This window comes from Triturus cristatus, chromosome 3_2 (genome assembly GCF_964204655.1).
Source record: "Triturus cristatus chromosome 3_2, aTriCri1.1, whole genome shotgun sequence".
NCBI classification, from domain to species: domain Eukaryota; kingdom Metazoa; phylum Chordata; class Amphibia; order Caudata; family Salamandridae; genus Triturus; species Triturus cristatus.
Genome location: NC_140584.1, coordinates 852,160,980 through 852,178,615, shown reverse-complemented (window position 1 = coordinate 852,178,615; position 17,636 = coordinate 852,160,980). Strand labels below are relative to the sequence as shown.

The following is a 17,636-nucleotide window of genomic DNA, read 5'->3' as shown; positions in this document are numbered from 1 at the left end:
ACAGTGGACTCTGACTTTGGAGCGCTGCGGGACCTCGCTGGGACCGGTGAGCCACTCGGATTCAGGATGCAGGTGCAGTAGTGGTTCCAGGCGTAGGGTTCCTTTGTCTTCAGCAGACTCAGAATCTGTCTTGGGAGTTTCTTTTGAACAGAGCTGCTGCTCACAGGAGATCCAGTCTTTGTTGAAGACAGTCAGTCCTCTTAGGGTTCTGGAGGTCCCTGGCTGCAGGACAAGGCGACTTGGCACAGGAATTATGGAAACCGCAGACAGGCCGGTAGGGCTGAAGCCAAGTCAGTTCTTCTATGCTGTCTCCTCTGCTGGGTGTCTTCTTTCATTCTCGTAGGTTGAGGGAATCTGTCTTTGTGGTTCAAGGCTGCTCCCTATATACTGTATTAAAGGGGCATTTTAGTGGTCTCGAGGTCAGTGGCTAATGACCTTAGGGTGAATACACCCTTGGTGTGCTCACCTCACGTGGGGGAGTGGCACAATCCCTAACTCTGATTGGAGAGTTCCAGCCATCTGCAAGATGGCAGGCACTGAAGAGTGGGCTTCACCTCACCTCCCCCACCTGAGGGGTGGGGTTGGCAGAGGTGGGCACACCTTCTGGGCAGTGCTACTTTTTCCCGCCTGTCTTCCTGCGGAGGGGAGACATGAGGGGGGCCTGCTCCTGATAGCAGGAGAGTCTGGGTGTTGCATTACAAAGGCGGCAAGGCCTTTGAAGCTCCCCTGCTACAGTTGGTTCTTCCTGACCTGGGGGAGGTGTTACCACCTCTGCCCAGGAAAGGCTTTGTTTCTATGCTCAGAGAGTGAAGGCTCTTACCCCAGGGGTCCAGCAACATATCTCATGGTGGCAGGCTGGTGTGTACCAGTCAGGGAACCCACCAGAGGCTGGTCGTTTTTCAGGGGGCATCTCTAAGATGCCTTTCCAGTGCATTATTCATTAAATTCCACACGGGCATCAGTGTGGGTTTAACGTGCTGATAACTTTGATACTAAACTTCCCAGTTTTCATTAAAGCCATTATGGTGCTGTGGAGCTCATAAGGACAAACTCCAAGGACCATATACTCTTAATTGCATTACTGCACTTAGAATGTCTAAGAATTGGTCTAGACTCTGTAGGGGTACAGGGCTCATGCATCGGTACCCTCACCACTGGTATAGTGCACCCAGTTAGAGGGGTGGCTGACCTATGCCAGGGCAGAGGGTTGTAGGCTTGGCACACAGGGAGGCGTGCCCTGGCGACTCTTCACTTTGTACTGCACCAAAACACAGCCTGCAATGGCAGTGTGTGTGTGTAAAGTTACAGGGCCTCTAAGGGTGGTAAAATAAGTGCTGCAGCCCTTAGAGGCCTTCCCCGCCCACAGTGCCCTTTGCACCCATGGTATCTTTTACAAGGGACTGACATGTGGCCAGAGAGGGGCCAACTGGGGTTACAAGGACCCGCAGAACTTGGCCAATTTCAGGCCCATCTCCTTACTACCAGGAGTGAGTAAGATTGCCGAGAGGCTGGCGAACCATCGGTTATCAAACTTTCTTGAGGAGAATGGCCGGTTGAGGGACTCCCAGACGGGATTTCGACCAGGCCATGGTACGGACACGGCTCTGCTAGCAGTGGTAGAGGAGGCCAGAAACACTTTGGATGCAGGGGGATCAGTGGCAGTGATCCTCCTGGACCTCAGTGCGGCCTTCGATACCGTCAGCCATGGGGTGCTGATACAACGTCTAGCTGAGTCGGGTGTCTCAGGAGTGGCCCTGGAATGGCTGGCCTCCTTTTTGGAGGGGCGTACCTTCGAGGTTTGGGAAGGAAATGCAAAATCCCCTCCCCTCCCACTTCACTGTGGGGTGCCACAGGGCTCATCCCTCAGCCCCACGTTATTTAACGTGTATATGGCACCCTTGGAGGGTGTGGTGTCTCCGTTTGGCTTTAAGACCATAAGCTATGCGGATGACACCCAGCTAGTGGTGAGTCTTACACAGCTGGAGAAACAGCCAGAGACACTCCATGCTTGCTTGAGAGATGTGTTTGATTGGATGTCCAGGTCATCGCTCAAATTGAATGGCTCAAAAACTGAGCTGATGATCTTGGGTCATTCAAGTTTTGCCCTCTCGCCAAACAGCTGGCCCAACTGCATGGGCACCCCGCCTGACCCAAAAAAAGAGATCAAGAGCCTGGGGGTCTGGCTGGAGCCGGACTTGTCCTTTAGGACACACGCCAAGAAGATCGCGGGCGTTTGTTATGGAATGCTCCGGTCGGCCCGTAAGGTTCTCCCCCTGTTACCAGAACTCTCCCGGAAGCTGTTAGTCCAAGGATTAATCATCTCACGCCTGGACTACAGTAACGCGCTCTTTCTTGGAGCACCAGAGTCAACGTTTAAGATCCTGCAACAAGTGCAGAACGCAGCAGCAAGGCTGCTGCGGAATGTTCCGGCCAGGCAGTCAGCCAGGCCTGCTTTAAAAGCACTCCATTGGCTCCCTGTTAAAGAGAGAGTTACCTTTAAGGCCCTGTGCATCGCTCACAAGAGCATACAGGGGAAAGGACCAGCTATTCTGAAGGACATGATTCGCCCTTATAAGTCTACAAGAGCCTTACGCTCTGACAATAAACATTTCCTTCAGACTAAGAGAATCAGGAGAGCCCGCTCAGGGGGCAGGAGTTTTTCTATCCATACAGCGCTCGCCTGGAACTCCCTCCCATTCTCGCTGCGGTCCGAACCAAACCTTCTCAGATTCCGGAAACATCTGAAAACGTATCTGTTCCCAGAATAACTGTAGCTTCTCTGTTTTCTATTAGTAGCCTGCTCTTGGTCTCTATAAGCGCTGGGATGCCTCATGGTAACCGTGCGCGGTACAAAATTCAATAATAATAATAATAATAATAATAATTTTGGGAAAGAACACAGGCCCAGGGTACCTGATTGGCAGGGAACCAGGGCACATCAAGTCAAAGTGAATCAGTAGCAAATAAGGGGGGTAGGGAGATTACTGCAACAAAAACCGAGCTTCCTACAATGGCAGTATCTGATTTGTCCTGACATGCACCCGGAGGGCACCTGTGCTGGTTGACTGGTATCGTCCAGCCTTCCACCACAGACAAGTTTCTGACCTTCCCCCCCCCCAGGTAAGAGGTACGCTCTCGGAAGCCAGAAAGAATGCCAGCTCCAGAGGAAGGTGTTGACACCTCCTTAAGTAGGATGACTAGCATATCAAGGCCAGAGGCTTCAAAGCCCCTACCGCCTATGATATGAGACCCCGGCTTCCCCCATACCTGGGAGATAGCACCCCATGCCCTGAGACCAATTTGGCACCAGGACAGGTGGGAATATTATCTAGTCAGAAGACGTGTTCACTCTCAAGGTAATCACACCCCTACCGTGGGCTATCAGAAGCAAATGATGAAAGAAGGGTTCTACCATTTTGCTTTTAGTGGAACTAGGAACTCTGGGTCAGGTTTAAACCCACTCTTTCCAGAAAGAGGTCGTATAGAGGGAGTAGTTACCCCCAAGGATAGGTAACCCATTGGCTACAACCTTACACTCCCCTTAACACCCCTAAATTCATTATTTAGGTGCCCCCTGACACCAGGAACTCAGATTTGTCTACTGGGAACAGATAAAGGACCAAGAAGAGACGAAAATGCAAGAACTGTGGAACAGTGCCAGGTTGGGCACCAAACTCTGCTTGCCTGCTGCTATCCAGGCAACTTGCAGCTGTGTATCCTGCTAAAGCCTTGGAGGGCTACCAGCACTTCGCCAACCAGTCAGCATCTCCCTTGAAGTGGAGAAGCCACTTCCCTGCAGCTATCAACCGTATCTGCCAAGTACACCGATCTGCTGACCACCAGGTCTGTCAAGGAAGCAGCTCCCCAGGAGAAGGACTTTGTGGTATCCAGAGGTCAGTCCCATCTCCCCAGCAAGTCTCGAGCCGCTAGACCCTTCAGGAGCCTCCCAGCACCAATACCTTGGGTACTGGAGCCCTTGCAGCAACCAAGTCTTGTTAAGTGACCAGTCCTGACACAAACCCTGAAAAGAACAAACTACTGACGAGGGACGTCAGCATCACCGAGGCCAGCACTGAGAGTAGCCCTGCTGTCCTGTTTGCCCCCATCACCAGGCTGATCCCCCAGACGTGAGAGCCTCCAATACAAGCAACACGCCGGGCAAAACATCTGCACCTGAGCCCCAAAAGCCCAAGTCTGAGCCAACCAACAGTGCCCCCTTTCCCCAGAGAAGCTTAAGAGCTGAGACCCTCCCCCCCCCCCCCTTTGGGTCCTGCTGGACTTGTCCCCAAGTCCCCACTTGCAGTCTTTTTCCTTGGTACAGGTTTCTCCATTGAATTTAACAGGCAGTGTTTGAGGCTACAATCGCAACCAGCATCTTTGGACCCGGACACATCAGTATAGGTAAATCCAAACTTATGGTGGTTCTTTGGACCTTGGCCCCTAAGCATCTTAAGACCAGAAGAGTAACCCTAGGAACTGTTTCTAAGTGTGCCTATGCAGTGAATGTTTCTTCCATTGGATAACATTACCGCATTCAAGGCTCATATCTCAAACCTGACAGCTGTGATTTTCTGCTGTTTTGCCTGTAAAAATCTATAACGTCTAAAGTACTTATCTGATTCCGATGATCTTGGTGTCTAAAATTATATAAAAATCTGTTATTTTTCTAAATTCATCTCAAGTTTCTTCTTGAGTGTGTTTCATTTATTGACTCTCTCTGTACAACAAATGCTCAACACTATCCTCCGATAAGCCTAAACTGCTTGCGCACACTACCACCAAAGAGATCATTTGGGATTATTAATTTAAGACTGTAAACCAATAAAACTCATCTGGACTTTCTTCATAGCGTAACTCATTTTGGTCCACTACATAGAAAGTCAGCTTCCTACAGCTGGTGCAGATCGGAACCGACACATCAAGTCGTCGATGTAGACACTTTCTCCATACAAGGTACTTTTTCAGCAGGACCTGCATGAGTCCTGTAGCTGGCATGCCCTGGTCCAAAGCGACCTTAAGTAACCCCTAAGCACTAGTTACCTCGAAGTACTACATTTTGATTTATTTAAAAAAATAAAAGAAAATCATAACTCCGGTTCTACTTATTGGATTTTTGTCAGTTTGGGCTTGCTTTATTCATAACAAATATAATCTATACTTGCCACCTTGTGTGGAATATGTTTTGTGATGTTTTCATTGTGTTGCTGTGTGTGTTTGTGTGTGTGTTGCACAAATACTTCAGACATTTCTTCTTTAGATCAGTCTGACTCTTCTATGCCAAACTACCAGAGGGTCAGTACAGGCTATCTTTTAGTGTGCATCCAGCTTACCTTGACAAGAGTGATAGTTCCTGCTTGTACAGGATGCATACCCTGACAACCAGAAACCCCAGTTCTAACATAACCTAGGTTGATAAAACAGTTAGAGAAGGATTGCAGAACTACAATTTATTTCTGTGGTTCTCAAATCCAGGCTACCAAAGCAGCAGATTTCATATTTGAAGATAGAACAACAAATATTAGGACCTGTGTGTTTAAGAAAGAACATGTTCCATTTCGGGAAACGGCACATGCAAGGAATATATAGACTTACCGTCTCCTGACACTGGGTATGGGTGTGCTATAATGCCTGCTCCAGCACTGATAGGATACGTGGGGGGTTTCTTTGTATGTGGACTGGCCTGTTTTTAGCTACCCCAAAGATAGTATAGGAGTTATCAGTCCTTTATCATGCCCAGAATGTTTCATGTGGACCGACCACTAGACTCAAAATTGAGACTGAAGAGAATGGCTGCCTGGGTAACAAAAATGTTGAGTGCATTTGGGGTAATGCTACCACCAGATGGGATAGCTCACAATAGTAATCAGATACAATAATTGCCCAGGCTAATTGATAACCTGCCTGAGAAGACAACTGTAACCCTGGGAAATATCACAGATGAAATGGCAGCCATACAAAAGTGTCACAATTCGAAACAGAATGGCACTGGACATTAAATTTAGCAAAATAGGGCAGCTCTGTAAGGTTGCAAGACAAAAATGCTACATGTATATCTCAGATAAAAGGCTGAAACATTCGCAAAAACAAATGAAATATACCACAAAGGGAAGGACGCATGGGGCATACAGGAAGGTAGTTTATAGGCTCACTAACGTCCTGGCAGGGAGGAGGGACTACCTGATAATTGGAAGCTGTACTGATTGGACTTTGAATACCAGTACTGCTCTGTGTGACAGTGACAGCTTTTCACTAAAGACTCTCCTCAGCATCGGCACAACTATGCCAAACAAGGCCACCAACTCGACAGTGTGGAAAGATGAAAGTCTATCAGATTACCCAAAAAGTGTTAAAGGAGCCTTAAACCTTAAGAACTGGTTGTTCAAATATTCAGATTAATGACTGAATAAATGTTTAGAGAGTGCCATCCCTCGTGCGTACCCAATTGGCTGTGTATCTTTAGTAAGAGGTATTGAAACCTCTACCTGTATTTTGAGCTAGTCCTGAGAGGCACTACACTCTATGCTGCTACATTGCCTAAAGTTACACTTTTAAATCTTACTGCTTGTTTGTTTAATTAAATATTAGGCTTCTACACTCTCTGCAAGCAAGGAGGCGAAGGCTAGCTGGCCTGAAAACATCTTCAAAAGAAGCAGTGTCAGCACAAAAGCGCTCATTGTACTCACCCGGCACAGGGTCTTGATAATGGTCTTTGAACCATCGGAAAAGCCCGTTAACTGTGGAAAAGATCTGCCCTCTATATCGAAATCCTTCTGGTGTTACGCTTAAGTATTCAATTCTGAAAATAGAGAAATGTACAGCAATGGGTAACTCGTGCACCAATTTCCTTGAAGTCTCAAGATTCTTACACCCTCTCTCTGGTATCACTGCCACTTCTGTATCTATTCATGGAGCCAAAGTCGCCCTCCTACACAGATTCACTCTGGTACCCCTGGCCATTACACATCGAATCATGAAGCATCTGCAAAGAATCATGCCATCTGTAAATTCCATGCCCCTCCCATCCTTGTACCTGGAACCTCAACCACAATCCTCTCTGGAACCTCTACCCATTACCCACTTCTTGAGTCCCTCAAATAATTGTTCATATTAATTAAACTTAATTTACAGCACACCTCACATTTTGTCATTGGATTCCAGTTTCTTGCTATAGTTCTAGTTACCTTTGTCAGACTCGCACCCGTTTGTGAAATCTCACTTGCCACAGCATAGCACTTGTGCTCTTTCCATACCTAAATCACTGGGCCTCACACTACAGTTATAGCTCGCTGACATCTCTGCCCTCCCAACACTCCCATTTTGTTTCCTTGACCATCCCATATCAGTTAATTGAGCTATTTATAGAACTCGAATGTCATCAAATACTACTGAATCCTTCTACCTGTCCCACATCTTTTAAATGACCATCTTCAATAATCATTTTCCTGATATCTGTGGAAGAAATCTTATCTCCCTCAATCAGCACTCAATCCTCAAACCCTAAATCATGAGAACTAGATCACAAAACTAACAGTCTGCAATTTTCTTCTATTTCATATCAAAGGTGTGGTATTAAGAAGAAAATACTGTGACTAGGGGATTAAAAAACAAAAATACAAAAAAATATTAATATAAAATAGTATAAAATTATCTATTGAAATGTTCTGAAGTAACATTTTAAAATGTTTTAGCAACTTTCTGAAAACTGAAGTACTCTTTTATTTATTTTTTTATTCTCAAATTGAAAAGACCTCAGGCATGCCACTGACTTGCCACTAGTGAGCATCATTCATCTGGACCCTGAGTTTGTGCTAGATACTGAGGTGAGCCTCAAATGAACGGCCAAGAAATCCAGGTCTAGAGTCTTAGTTCAATGATTACCTTCAAATGACAGCAAGTGAAATGTTTAGGGTCACATTTTAATGATAAAATGTTTAAGTTCCCAATATTAACCAGTCCCCTGTATAAGGAAAACCATTTGAATAGTTAAAATGTTTTAGGAAGCACAATAAGCATCATTGTCTATAACAGATAATCCAATATATGTCCATTATATTTGAAGCCATGCCAGATGTTCAAAAACATACAAAATACTTTCACCTAGTGAATAGATACAAAAGCAGTACCTGCCAAGATGGTGGGTCTGTGGAATGGCGAAGTACCAATCCTGCTGGATCTGGCTGTCTATGCAGTAATGCTGAGTGATAGTGTGGAGGTACATCCATGCAGCAGCCTGGCAAATCTCCATGACTTCCACATCATGCCCCAGCACTGCATATGCAGACTTTGCTCTGGTGAAATGAGCGCACACGCCTTCTGGGGGCTGTTCCTTGGCTAGCCCACAGCAGATATTGTTGCATAACAATAGATCGGGAAATGGTTCTCTTTTGCACATTTTTTAGCTTTTTTGCTATACGTGGGACTCCAAATGGTTAACCACTGAATTTGAACCCACGTCCACACCTCAAAATAATTGACATCCAACTGGACATGACAGCATAAGTCAATGACATCACTGCATCCTGCTTCCACACCCTGAAGATGCTGAGGAAGGTTTTCAAATGGCTCCCAAGTAACACTAGAAAAACTGCCACTCACGCCCTAGTCACCAGCAAGTTGGACTATGGGAAGACCCTCTCCGCTGGGGTCACCAGGCAATTCACTAGAAGTGAGAACTCTGCAGACTCATCCTCGATCTCCTACACAGAACACACATCACACCATACCATACCACAGAGAACTCCACTGGCTCCTGATTTACAAACGTGTTCAATTCAAAATCCCCACAAACACATTCAAGGTATTTCATTCTCATCATGAAGTGTGTCTAAATCATAATGTGGAGTGTAGTCTGGTCCAGAGTTGTTATTTTGCCTAGCTCTGGGCAGGAGGGTGTGAGTCTCTGAAGCAGACAATACCATAGTCTACCCTTCCAGCGTTGAAGACATCAGGATTAGCCTTGGTACGCACACCAGTGGCATTGGTCATGGCTCCAAACGCAGTGTCATTCCTACTCCAAGCATGGGGCCCGACAATGGCATCATGGGCTGGATTTGCCAGAGCTGAAGTCAGGAACGAATTCAGCCTCGAGGCAGTCAACGTACAGGACCGATCTGACAAAGGTATACCAACTGGAGGCCCTCTGTAGGGCTGAAGGTGCGCCAGAGGAATCAGGTGTACCATTAAAGATGTGGTCCGTGGCCGCTTCAGCTGTTAATGTCACTGTCCATTCGGGGTGGGACCGAAGTGAGGCTAGCGTTTAGATCGGTTCTACAAGGGAAGGGGGAGGGGGGGGTTTGGGGGAAAGCACTACGTGGCTCTTAAGTACCTGGCTTCCTCACGCAAATCTCAGTGGCGGAAGTTGCATGACAAAGGAGACTCAAGCTACAAAGTTTTATGTTTCTTGTGGGACTTTGATTTACTTGAGCCTTATGACCTTGATGACGACTGGTCATGGGTGCACATCAGCACACTTAACTTTGAAAAGGACTGTTGCGCCTTCGAATTCAGCCGCAATCTCCTTTATAACCTCAGGAGTTTTTGATGGCTAGTTTGCCGCACGGTCTCAGATAGCATTTTTGTTCATTGTGCAGCATGGACACAACATGAAGGAGTGTTTGGAGCAGAAACACCATAAACAGACATTGTATGTGTGTCAGTCACCAACATCTGTCGGTGACAGCCACAACATGGTTTAAAACCTGTTTTACAGGGTGAATTTGCCTGCATACTGAAGAAAAGTGAGGAAAAAATTCTGTCAACAGTGACAGGATCAAGAAGCTCTTGCTCTGTGTTGACAGGGTGTTGAATTGAAGGCACGAAGAAGTGTATATGTAGAGATTATTACAAGGAGACCAGTGTACAGGCAACCCACAACCAGCTCAACAACATCCTCGCTTCTGCTATTCTCGTCCCTTATCGAATGCAGACATCTTCTGCATTTTAACATGGCCTTAGAAGCATGGGCACAAGAGCACGAGGGCATGAATGCACAAATACAACACACCTCCTCCCTTTAATAACAAAGCTAGAAAATTAATACAGCCCACCTCCCCCTCCATAACAATGCAAGAAAAGTAATTCAAAGTCACTCACTAAATAAATTCACTAAATATTTTTCCCATAAAACAATAAAGAACAAACCAAAAAAAAGGAGTACAAAAATAGGTGAGCGACCTGAAGAACAAGTTACTTACCTTCGGTAACGCTTTTTCTGGTGGATACAGTATCTGCCTGTGGATTCCTCACCTAGTGAATATCCCTGCGCCAGCAACATTCGGAAACTTTTGTAGCAGTCCACACCGATGAGGTCGAAGACGACGTCACAGAGGAACGGCACCGCTCGCGACTCCGCTGACGTCACTGGCTCCATAAGAAGACCTCGTCGGCGTGATGACGTCACTTCCGCCCCTTTTTTCCGTGCCTTCGAGGCACACGGACGGACTGACAGCAATATATACACAGTATACACAATATGCAGATCAACACACAGTGTGGAGAATAAATAGAAAGGCAAAAGAAAGACACAATGCCTTTGACAGTAACATATACATTTTGAAATACCATCATTAGAATAGTAGATTAAAACATTATTAATAGAACCTTAGGTATAGAAGGATGGACAACGGGGAAGCGGGTGGGTCAGTGAGGAATCCACAGGCAGATACTGTATCCACCAGAAAAAGCGTTACCGAAGGTTAAGTAACTTGTTCTTCTGATGGATACATCTGCCAGTGGATTCCTCACCTTGTGAATAGATTCCACAGCAGTCCCCACTCCCGGAGGAGGGTGTCCACCCTTTTATACCAGAAAGTCCTGAAGGACGGAACGAGCAAAGTGTCCGTCCCTCCTCACCTCAGTGTCCAAGCAATAATGTTTTGCGAAGGTGTGGAGGGAGGCCCAAGTTGCCACCCTACAAATGTCCTCCACAGAAACACCCCTAGACAAAGCAGAAGTGGAAGACTTTGCTCTAGTGGAATGAGCTCTTAAACCCTCTGGAGGTTCCTTACCAGCCAAAGAGTAGCATATCTTGATGCACAAGATAATCCATCTGGAAAGCGTGTGCTTGTGCACCGCTCGACCTTTCCTGCAGCCAACAAAGCCCACGAAGAGCTGGTCATCAACTCTGATGTCCTTTGTTCTATCCAGGTAAAAGCTCACCGCCCTCTTAGGGTCCAAGCGGTGAAGTCTCTCCTCCTCCTTGGAAGGGTGAGGGGAGGATAAAAGGTAGGAAGGGTAATGGATTGCCCCAGATGGAAGGGAGTTACCATTTTAGGCAAAAATGCAGCCCTGGTCCTGAGTACCATTCTTTCAGCATGAATGGTCAAGAACGGGGGTTTTGAACTCAGAGCTTGTAGCTCACTTACCCTCCTTGCCGAGGTGATTGCAATGAGGAAAACAGTCTTAAAAGACAACAGTCTCAAGGGACACTTATGTAAGGGCTCGAAGGGAGAACCCATAAGATAAGTCAATACAAGGTTTAAGTCCCATTGAGGCACAATAAAGGGAGTAGGAGGAAATTTGTTTGTGAGGCCCTTGAGAAACCTAAGCACAATAGGTGATTTAAATAATGACGGCTGATCCGGCAGGCAAAGGAAAGCAGACAAAGCCGATAAATATCCTTTTACTGTAGCCACTGCAAAGCCTTGCTGAGCAAGAGAAAGGGCAAACTGCAGAATGTTAGACAGACGAGCCTTCAAAGGATCAATTGACCTCTCTCCACACCAGAGTACAAATTTAGACCATCTATAGGAATATATGGATTTGGTCGAGTGATGTCTGGCAGACAGAATGACATCTACCACATCTGGCGGGAGAGAAAAAGAATTCAGGTTGCCCCGTTCAATCTCCAGGCATGAAGGTGTAAGCTCTGGAGGTGGGGGTGTAGAACCTGCCCCTCCGACTGCGAGAGGAGGTCTGCCCTCAGAGGGAGACGGAGCAGAGGGCACGAGGAGAGGTGGAGAAGATCTGTGTACCACACCCTTCTTGGCCAATCCGGGGCGATCAATATAACTTGGGCCCGATCTTGGCGAATCTTCCTCAGAACCTGAGGAATCAAGGGTATGGGAGGAAACGCGTAAAGGAGTCGTGAGCCCCAACTCAACCGAAACGCGTCCCCCAACACTCCCTGCATCAGATACTGGAGACTGCAGAACGACGGGCAGTGAGCATTCTCGTGAGTGGCGAACAGGTCCACCCGAGGAGTCCCCCACACCCGAAAGACGTGACGAACCACCTCCGGATGGAGCCTCCACTCGTGATCGGCGGAGAACTGCCGACTGAGACTGTCTGCACGAACGTTCAGAACCCCGGCCAGATGATTTGCCATCAGACAAATCTGATGGTCCTGAGCCCAGGACCATAGACGCAGGGCCTCTCTGCATAGACAAAGAGACCCTACTCCTCCCAGCTTGTGGACATACCACATCGCGGTCGTGTTGTCCGTCAGGACTTGAACAGACTGACCGCGAAGGGAAGGAAGGCCTTGAGTGCCAATCTAATCGCCCGTAACTCCAGAAGGTTGATGTGAAGCAACCTTTCCGCCGGAGACCAAAGACCCTTGATCTCTAGATCCCCCAGATGAGCACCCCACCCTAAGGTGGATGCATCCGTTATCACTGTGGCCACCGATGGAGGAAGATGAAAGGGCTTTCCTTGAGACAGATTGCCCTCCACGCTCCACCAAGACAGATCCGCTGCAGCTTCTCTGGAGATCCTCACAGACTCCCTGAGATCTCCCTTGTGCGGATACCACTGCTTGTGGAGGAACCACTGGAGCGCCCTCTTGTGCCAGCGTGCATGGTTGACCAACAGAATGCAGGAAGCGAACAGACCGAGCAGGCGAAGGACCTTCAGAACCGGAACGACCGCTCCGTTGTAAAATAAAGGAATCATTTCCTGTATGTCGAGAATCATTTGTGGAGGAGGGAATGCTCGACACACAGTAGTGTCCAGTACCGCACCTATGAACAGGTTGCGCTGAGAGGGCACCAGGTGAGATTTGGGCACGTTTACCGAAAAGCCCAATTTGTACAACAGCTGAGTTGTATCCTGCAGATTATGTGTGTAGGAGAGTAGGGTCTGCTATCCTATGGTCACCCCAAATGTTTGCTTTTTGCTTCACTGGTTTTTGACATATTGAGGCTGTGGGCCTGCTAATCAGACCCCCAGCCTGCTGTTCTCTCTACTAAATTGACACTATGCACTATAGGTGCATAACCAATTGGAATTGGATCACCCTGTGAACCCCTGTACCAGTGTACACTAGGTACCCAGGGCATTGGTGTATCTAAGGCCTACCAGGGGCTGAAGCATGTATTGTGCCACCCTTGGCCTGGCCTAACAAATTTGACACAACTGGCTGATCACTCAGCTGGGGTAAGTTGGTGTAACCACCTCTTACTTAGGTGTAGTATACCTATACCTAACCTTAAATGGGACACATGTTAACCTATAAGTCACTCCTATGGCAGGCCTTAACAATCCTGAAGGCAGAGTGCTTGGTTCCATGTGAGATGGTGCTCTGGCATGAGCTGAGCCTGTCTGCAGTGGTCGGAACAACTTCCTTCTACTGTTTCCAGATATCGTCATACCATATACTCTTAAGTGCATTATGAACCTCGCGTTAAATGCTATCTTTGGTTTGGCTTTATCAAAACATGTCGAGTAAGGTGTCATACGAATTGGAATACTAACCCCTCGCCAATTCTGGCGACGGGGTTAGCATTCCACCCTTCTAGAGGGACACGACATGTACAGTACCTGAAACCCGGGTAAAATCAGACATAGCCTCAGCTCCACAAAATGGACGCTGCCACCACAGACACAAGTCTGCCCTCCTGCTGCTGGGAGTCCTTCCAGCTTGGGAGACGTGGACAAAGGGTTTCCTGCCAGGGGAGGTGCGTGCACCACCCCAGACAGGATTTTGTGTATTGGTCAGGTAGGGCTTGAATAAAATCAGCCATGCCTGAGGCTCACAAGGAGCCTCGGTGCATATGCCAGTTCAAACCGGTCCTGGGGCACACCAGCCCCCGACCTGGGGCGAGCTGGACAAAGGATTGGGGGTGTAACCAACCCCCTTCCTGGTCCCACCCTTAGGGAGGGACCTAGCAGGTAGTCCGGCCCCTAGAATCCGCTTAAAGGTAGGAGCTGTGTCCTAAGACTTCAGACATCCTGGAATCAACTTACTAAAAAGAAGAAGACGGGAACTTCGACGCTCTACTGCACAGAACACAGAAGGAAATCTCCCCTATGGTCAGGGAGTGACCATCTTGCTAACGCAAGCACCATCCAGCAACTCGACGTCTGCTTTGCCGCCGCCTCCTGCCGGAGCCCGAGCCCAGAGACCGACAAGACCTGGACCTCCAGACCCCTCACAGCCCGATCCACAGTCCCTGCAAAGAAGGAACCCGTGGAGGCACCGAGACACGTGGAGCCAGCCATCTTGAAAAGACACTCGACAAGCTGCAAGCGCGACAACAGAGGCTCCCTCCAAGTTGTGCTTTGGGTCCTGAGAAGCCCAACATCCGAGCAGCATCTGCACCAAAGGTGAGCCCTCCAGCATCTCCACGATCTGCGTGGGGCCCCTCTGCACTTTGCATCTCGACGCGCCTGCCCGGTCCCTGGCCCGTTGGCTAGTGGCCATTTTGGCGACTAACTTTGAAAACTATGATGCTGGTCTGGTTGCTCCAGACTGGCCACTGCTGCCCTCCAAAGGAGTAGCCCCTCTGACCTTGCTGGTCAGAACCATCAGCTTTCTTCATTTCCTACGATTCCTGCTTTTGCCAAGGCTTGTTTGCTTCCTTCGAGTCGCCAACAGCGAGAGCCTGCGCGGGACAGCCCGTGAACCGACTCCTGGACGTCGTCGACCTTCAGGGACCACGTGGCTGCGGAGACAAGCTACACTTCTTCACCTGTTTGCACCCGACATCGCCTGGTACCTACCTGGTGCCGCGCCGGTCACTGTGAACACTGTCCCCTCTGCTTTCAGGTCTTCTACAACTCCGATCCACTCTTGGATCCACCGCATCTCTTCTGGACCGGCCGCCTGCAGCATCTTTGTCATCAGGCTCCATTGAACAGATAGACGAAACCCGACACTTCAAGACCTATGCACCCGCTTCCTGTGGGTGAGGTAAAGCTGGCACTCCGGTGCCCAAGTGTAGAGAAACATCTCTAGTGTCTGTGTTTTAAGTCTTAAGTTCGTAGTCCATCCAGAAGACCCTTCTAGCAGTAACAATTGAACTTTTACGCACCCATTGAAAACCTATGGGAGCCCGCGTGTAACTTTCCTCACTGCACACGCGACCCGTGGACCTCCTGGTCACTAACTGAAGTTAGCTCCTTGTAGGCCCAGCGATTCTAGAGGCCCTAGGCCTTTTCCCTTTCCTGTTTGTGGTACTTATACCACTATTTTAGTATATGGTTTGAGTGGCCACCAGGGCCCATCCATATAAAGTGCAACTTCTGTATATTGTAATGCTTTCTTGTTTAACAATTTGTGCTCCTGTGCTCATAAAGAGTCTAGGGGATACTTTGAGTAATAAATACATATATATTTTGAATATATATCTGTGTGGTGTCCTTTCATTGGTATAAAGGGGGGTTACTTATGGTAAAACAGCTTGCTTAACACGCTTTAACGAGTTTAGCCTCAAAGACTGCTTAGCCTACGCTACCACTAGGGCAGCTAGTCCGAAAAGGTTGACTTACAACCACACCATAAGGGTTGCTTGGCATGGTACAAGGTGGTCACTTTAACTAGTGAACATCATATACCAGGCCAACTTCTCACAATGTAGCACCTTCTATGGCGACTCTGCTTTTATCAGCCAGTCGTCCAGATAGGGAACAACCGATATCCCTGACCTTCTGAGATGGGCTGCCACCACTGCCATCACCTTCATGAAGACTCGGGGTGCAGAAGTAAGACCAAACGGTAGGACCGCAAACTGATAATGTTGCGACCCTACCGTGAAACGGAGATACTTTCTGTGCGACTTCAGGATTGGGATGTGAAAATACGCATCCTGCAAGTCGATCGACACCATCCAGTCCTCCTGATTCAGCGCTTGAAGAACCTGAGCAAGGGTGAGCATCTTGAACTTTTCTTGTTTTAGAAAAAGATTCAAGATTCTGAGGTCCAATATCGGATGCAATCTGCCATCCTTTTTCGGAATCAGGAAATACCGGGAGTAGCATCACTGACCCCTCTCCTGCTCTGGAACCACCTCTATCGCACCTTTCTGAAACAACTTCAGGACTTCCTCCTGCAGGAGAAGACGGTGGTCCTCCGAGCAAACCCCTTGACAAGGAGGGTAATTTGGAGGGAATTCCCGAAAGGGAAGGGCGTACCCATTTTCTACAAGATCCAGAACCCAGAGATCTGTAGTTACAGATTCCCAATCTTGTAGAAAATGGGTAAGCCAGCCCCCCACAGGACCAGCATGATCCGGAATGGCGAATCTAGGGCTGCTTTGCGGTGGTGGGAGGGGCTGAGGAAGAGGAAGAGGAGGAGAGTTGCCGGCCACGAGTGCGACCCCTGATTCTTCCCCTGAAACCTCTGGACGAGGAACCTTGCTGCTGCTGCTGCTGGGTCTGTCTGTAGGATCAAAAGGATGTCCTTCCAAATCCTCTGTACCTCTTAAAAGACCCCCTCAACGGAGATTGAAGTCCCAGAGATTTAGCAGTCGCCTTGCTCTCTTTGAATCTTTCTAGAGCAGCATCCGCCTTTTTACCAAATAGGCCAGACCCATCAAACGGCAGATCCAATAGAGCCGATTGCACATCCTGTGAGAACTCTGAAGACCTTAACCAAGCACTCCTTCTGGTTGCGACAGAGGACCCCATGATCCTTGCAACAGAATCTGCAGTGTCCAGCCCACTTTGGATCACCTGACGTGCTGCTGCCTGAGCATCAGCCAAGATGTCATTAAACCCAGTCCTATCCTCCTCAGACAGTTTTGGTGCCAGTTTCTTAGCCGAATCCATAAGCGCGTGCACATAGCGTCCCAAAAGACAAGTGGCGTTTGTTGATATCAAGGCCATGCTGGCTGATGAAAATACTTTCTTTGCTGACTGGTCTAGCCTTTTAGCCTCTCTGTCCCCAGGAACCTGAGGAAAAGCCCCCTTAGACTTTCCCGAACAAGCTACCTGAATTACCAGACTCTCAGGTGAAGGATGTGACGTTAAAAATTCAGGGCCCCCTGGGGCTGCTCTATATCTCCTAGCAATCGTCTTAGAGACCGCAGGAGCAGAAAAGGGCTTGCGCCACACCTCTAACACAGGTTCCACAATGGCCTCATTAAAGGGAAGCAAAGGCTCTGAAACCGCCGTGGGAGAATGTAGTACCTCAGTTAAAATGTTCGACTTAAACTCCGTAGTTGGTAACTGGAGATCCAGCAGCTCCGCAGCCTTCCTGATAACTGAATGGTAGGGAGCAACGTCCTTAGAGGGTTCATCTGACGGTGGAGTAATCTCCCACTCAGGAGACAGATCCAATCCATTAGCTTCTTTAAGCTCTTCGAATACCTCATCTGACTCCACCAATTCTCCCTCTTCCGCTTCCTCCTGAAGGTACCTCTACTCTTTAATAATCCTCTGAGTCTCCCTTCTGGAACGAATCCGAATCATCGGCGTCT

The 17,636-nt window shown here is 48.2% G+C and overlaps 1 protein-coding gene across 1 annotated transcript in view; it reads right to left on the bottom strand.

The window, feature by feature from the left end:
- The window catches only part of SUPT6H (SPT6 homolog, histone chaperone and transcription elongation factor), a 1,106,805-nt gene that overhangs the window by 80,388 nt on the left and 1,008,781 nt on the right, over positions 1-17,636 (bottom strand). Inside the window, exon 33 of the mRNA XM_085649126.1 lies at positions 6,684-6,796. Within this exon, the coding sequence (XP_085505252.1) occupies positions 6,684-6,796 (113 nt within the window). The remainder of the gene's footprint in view (positions 1-6,683; positions 6,797-17,636) is intronic.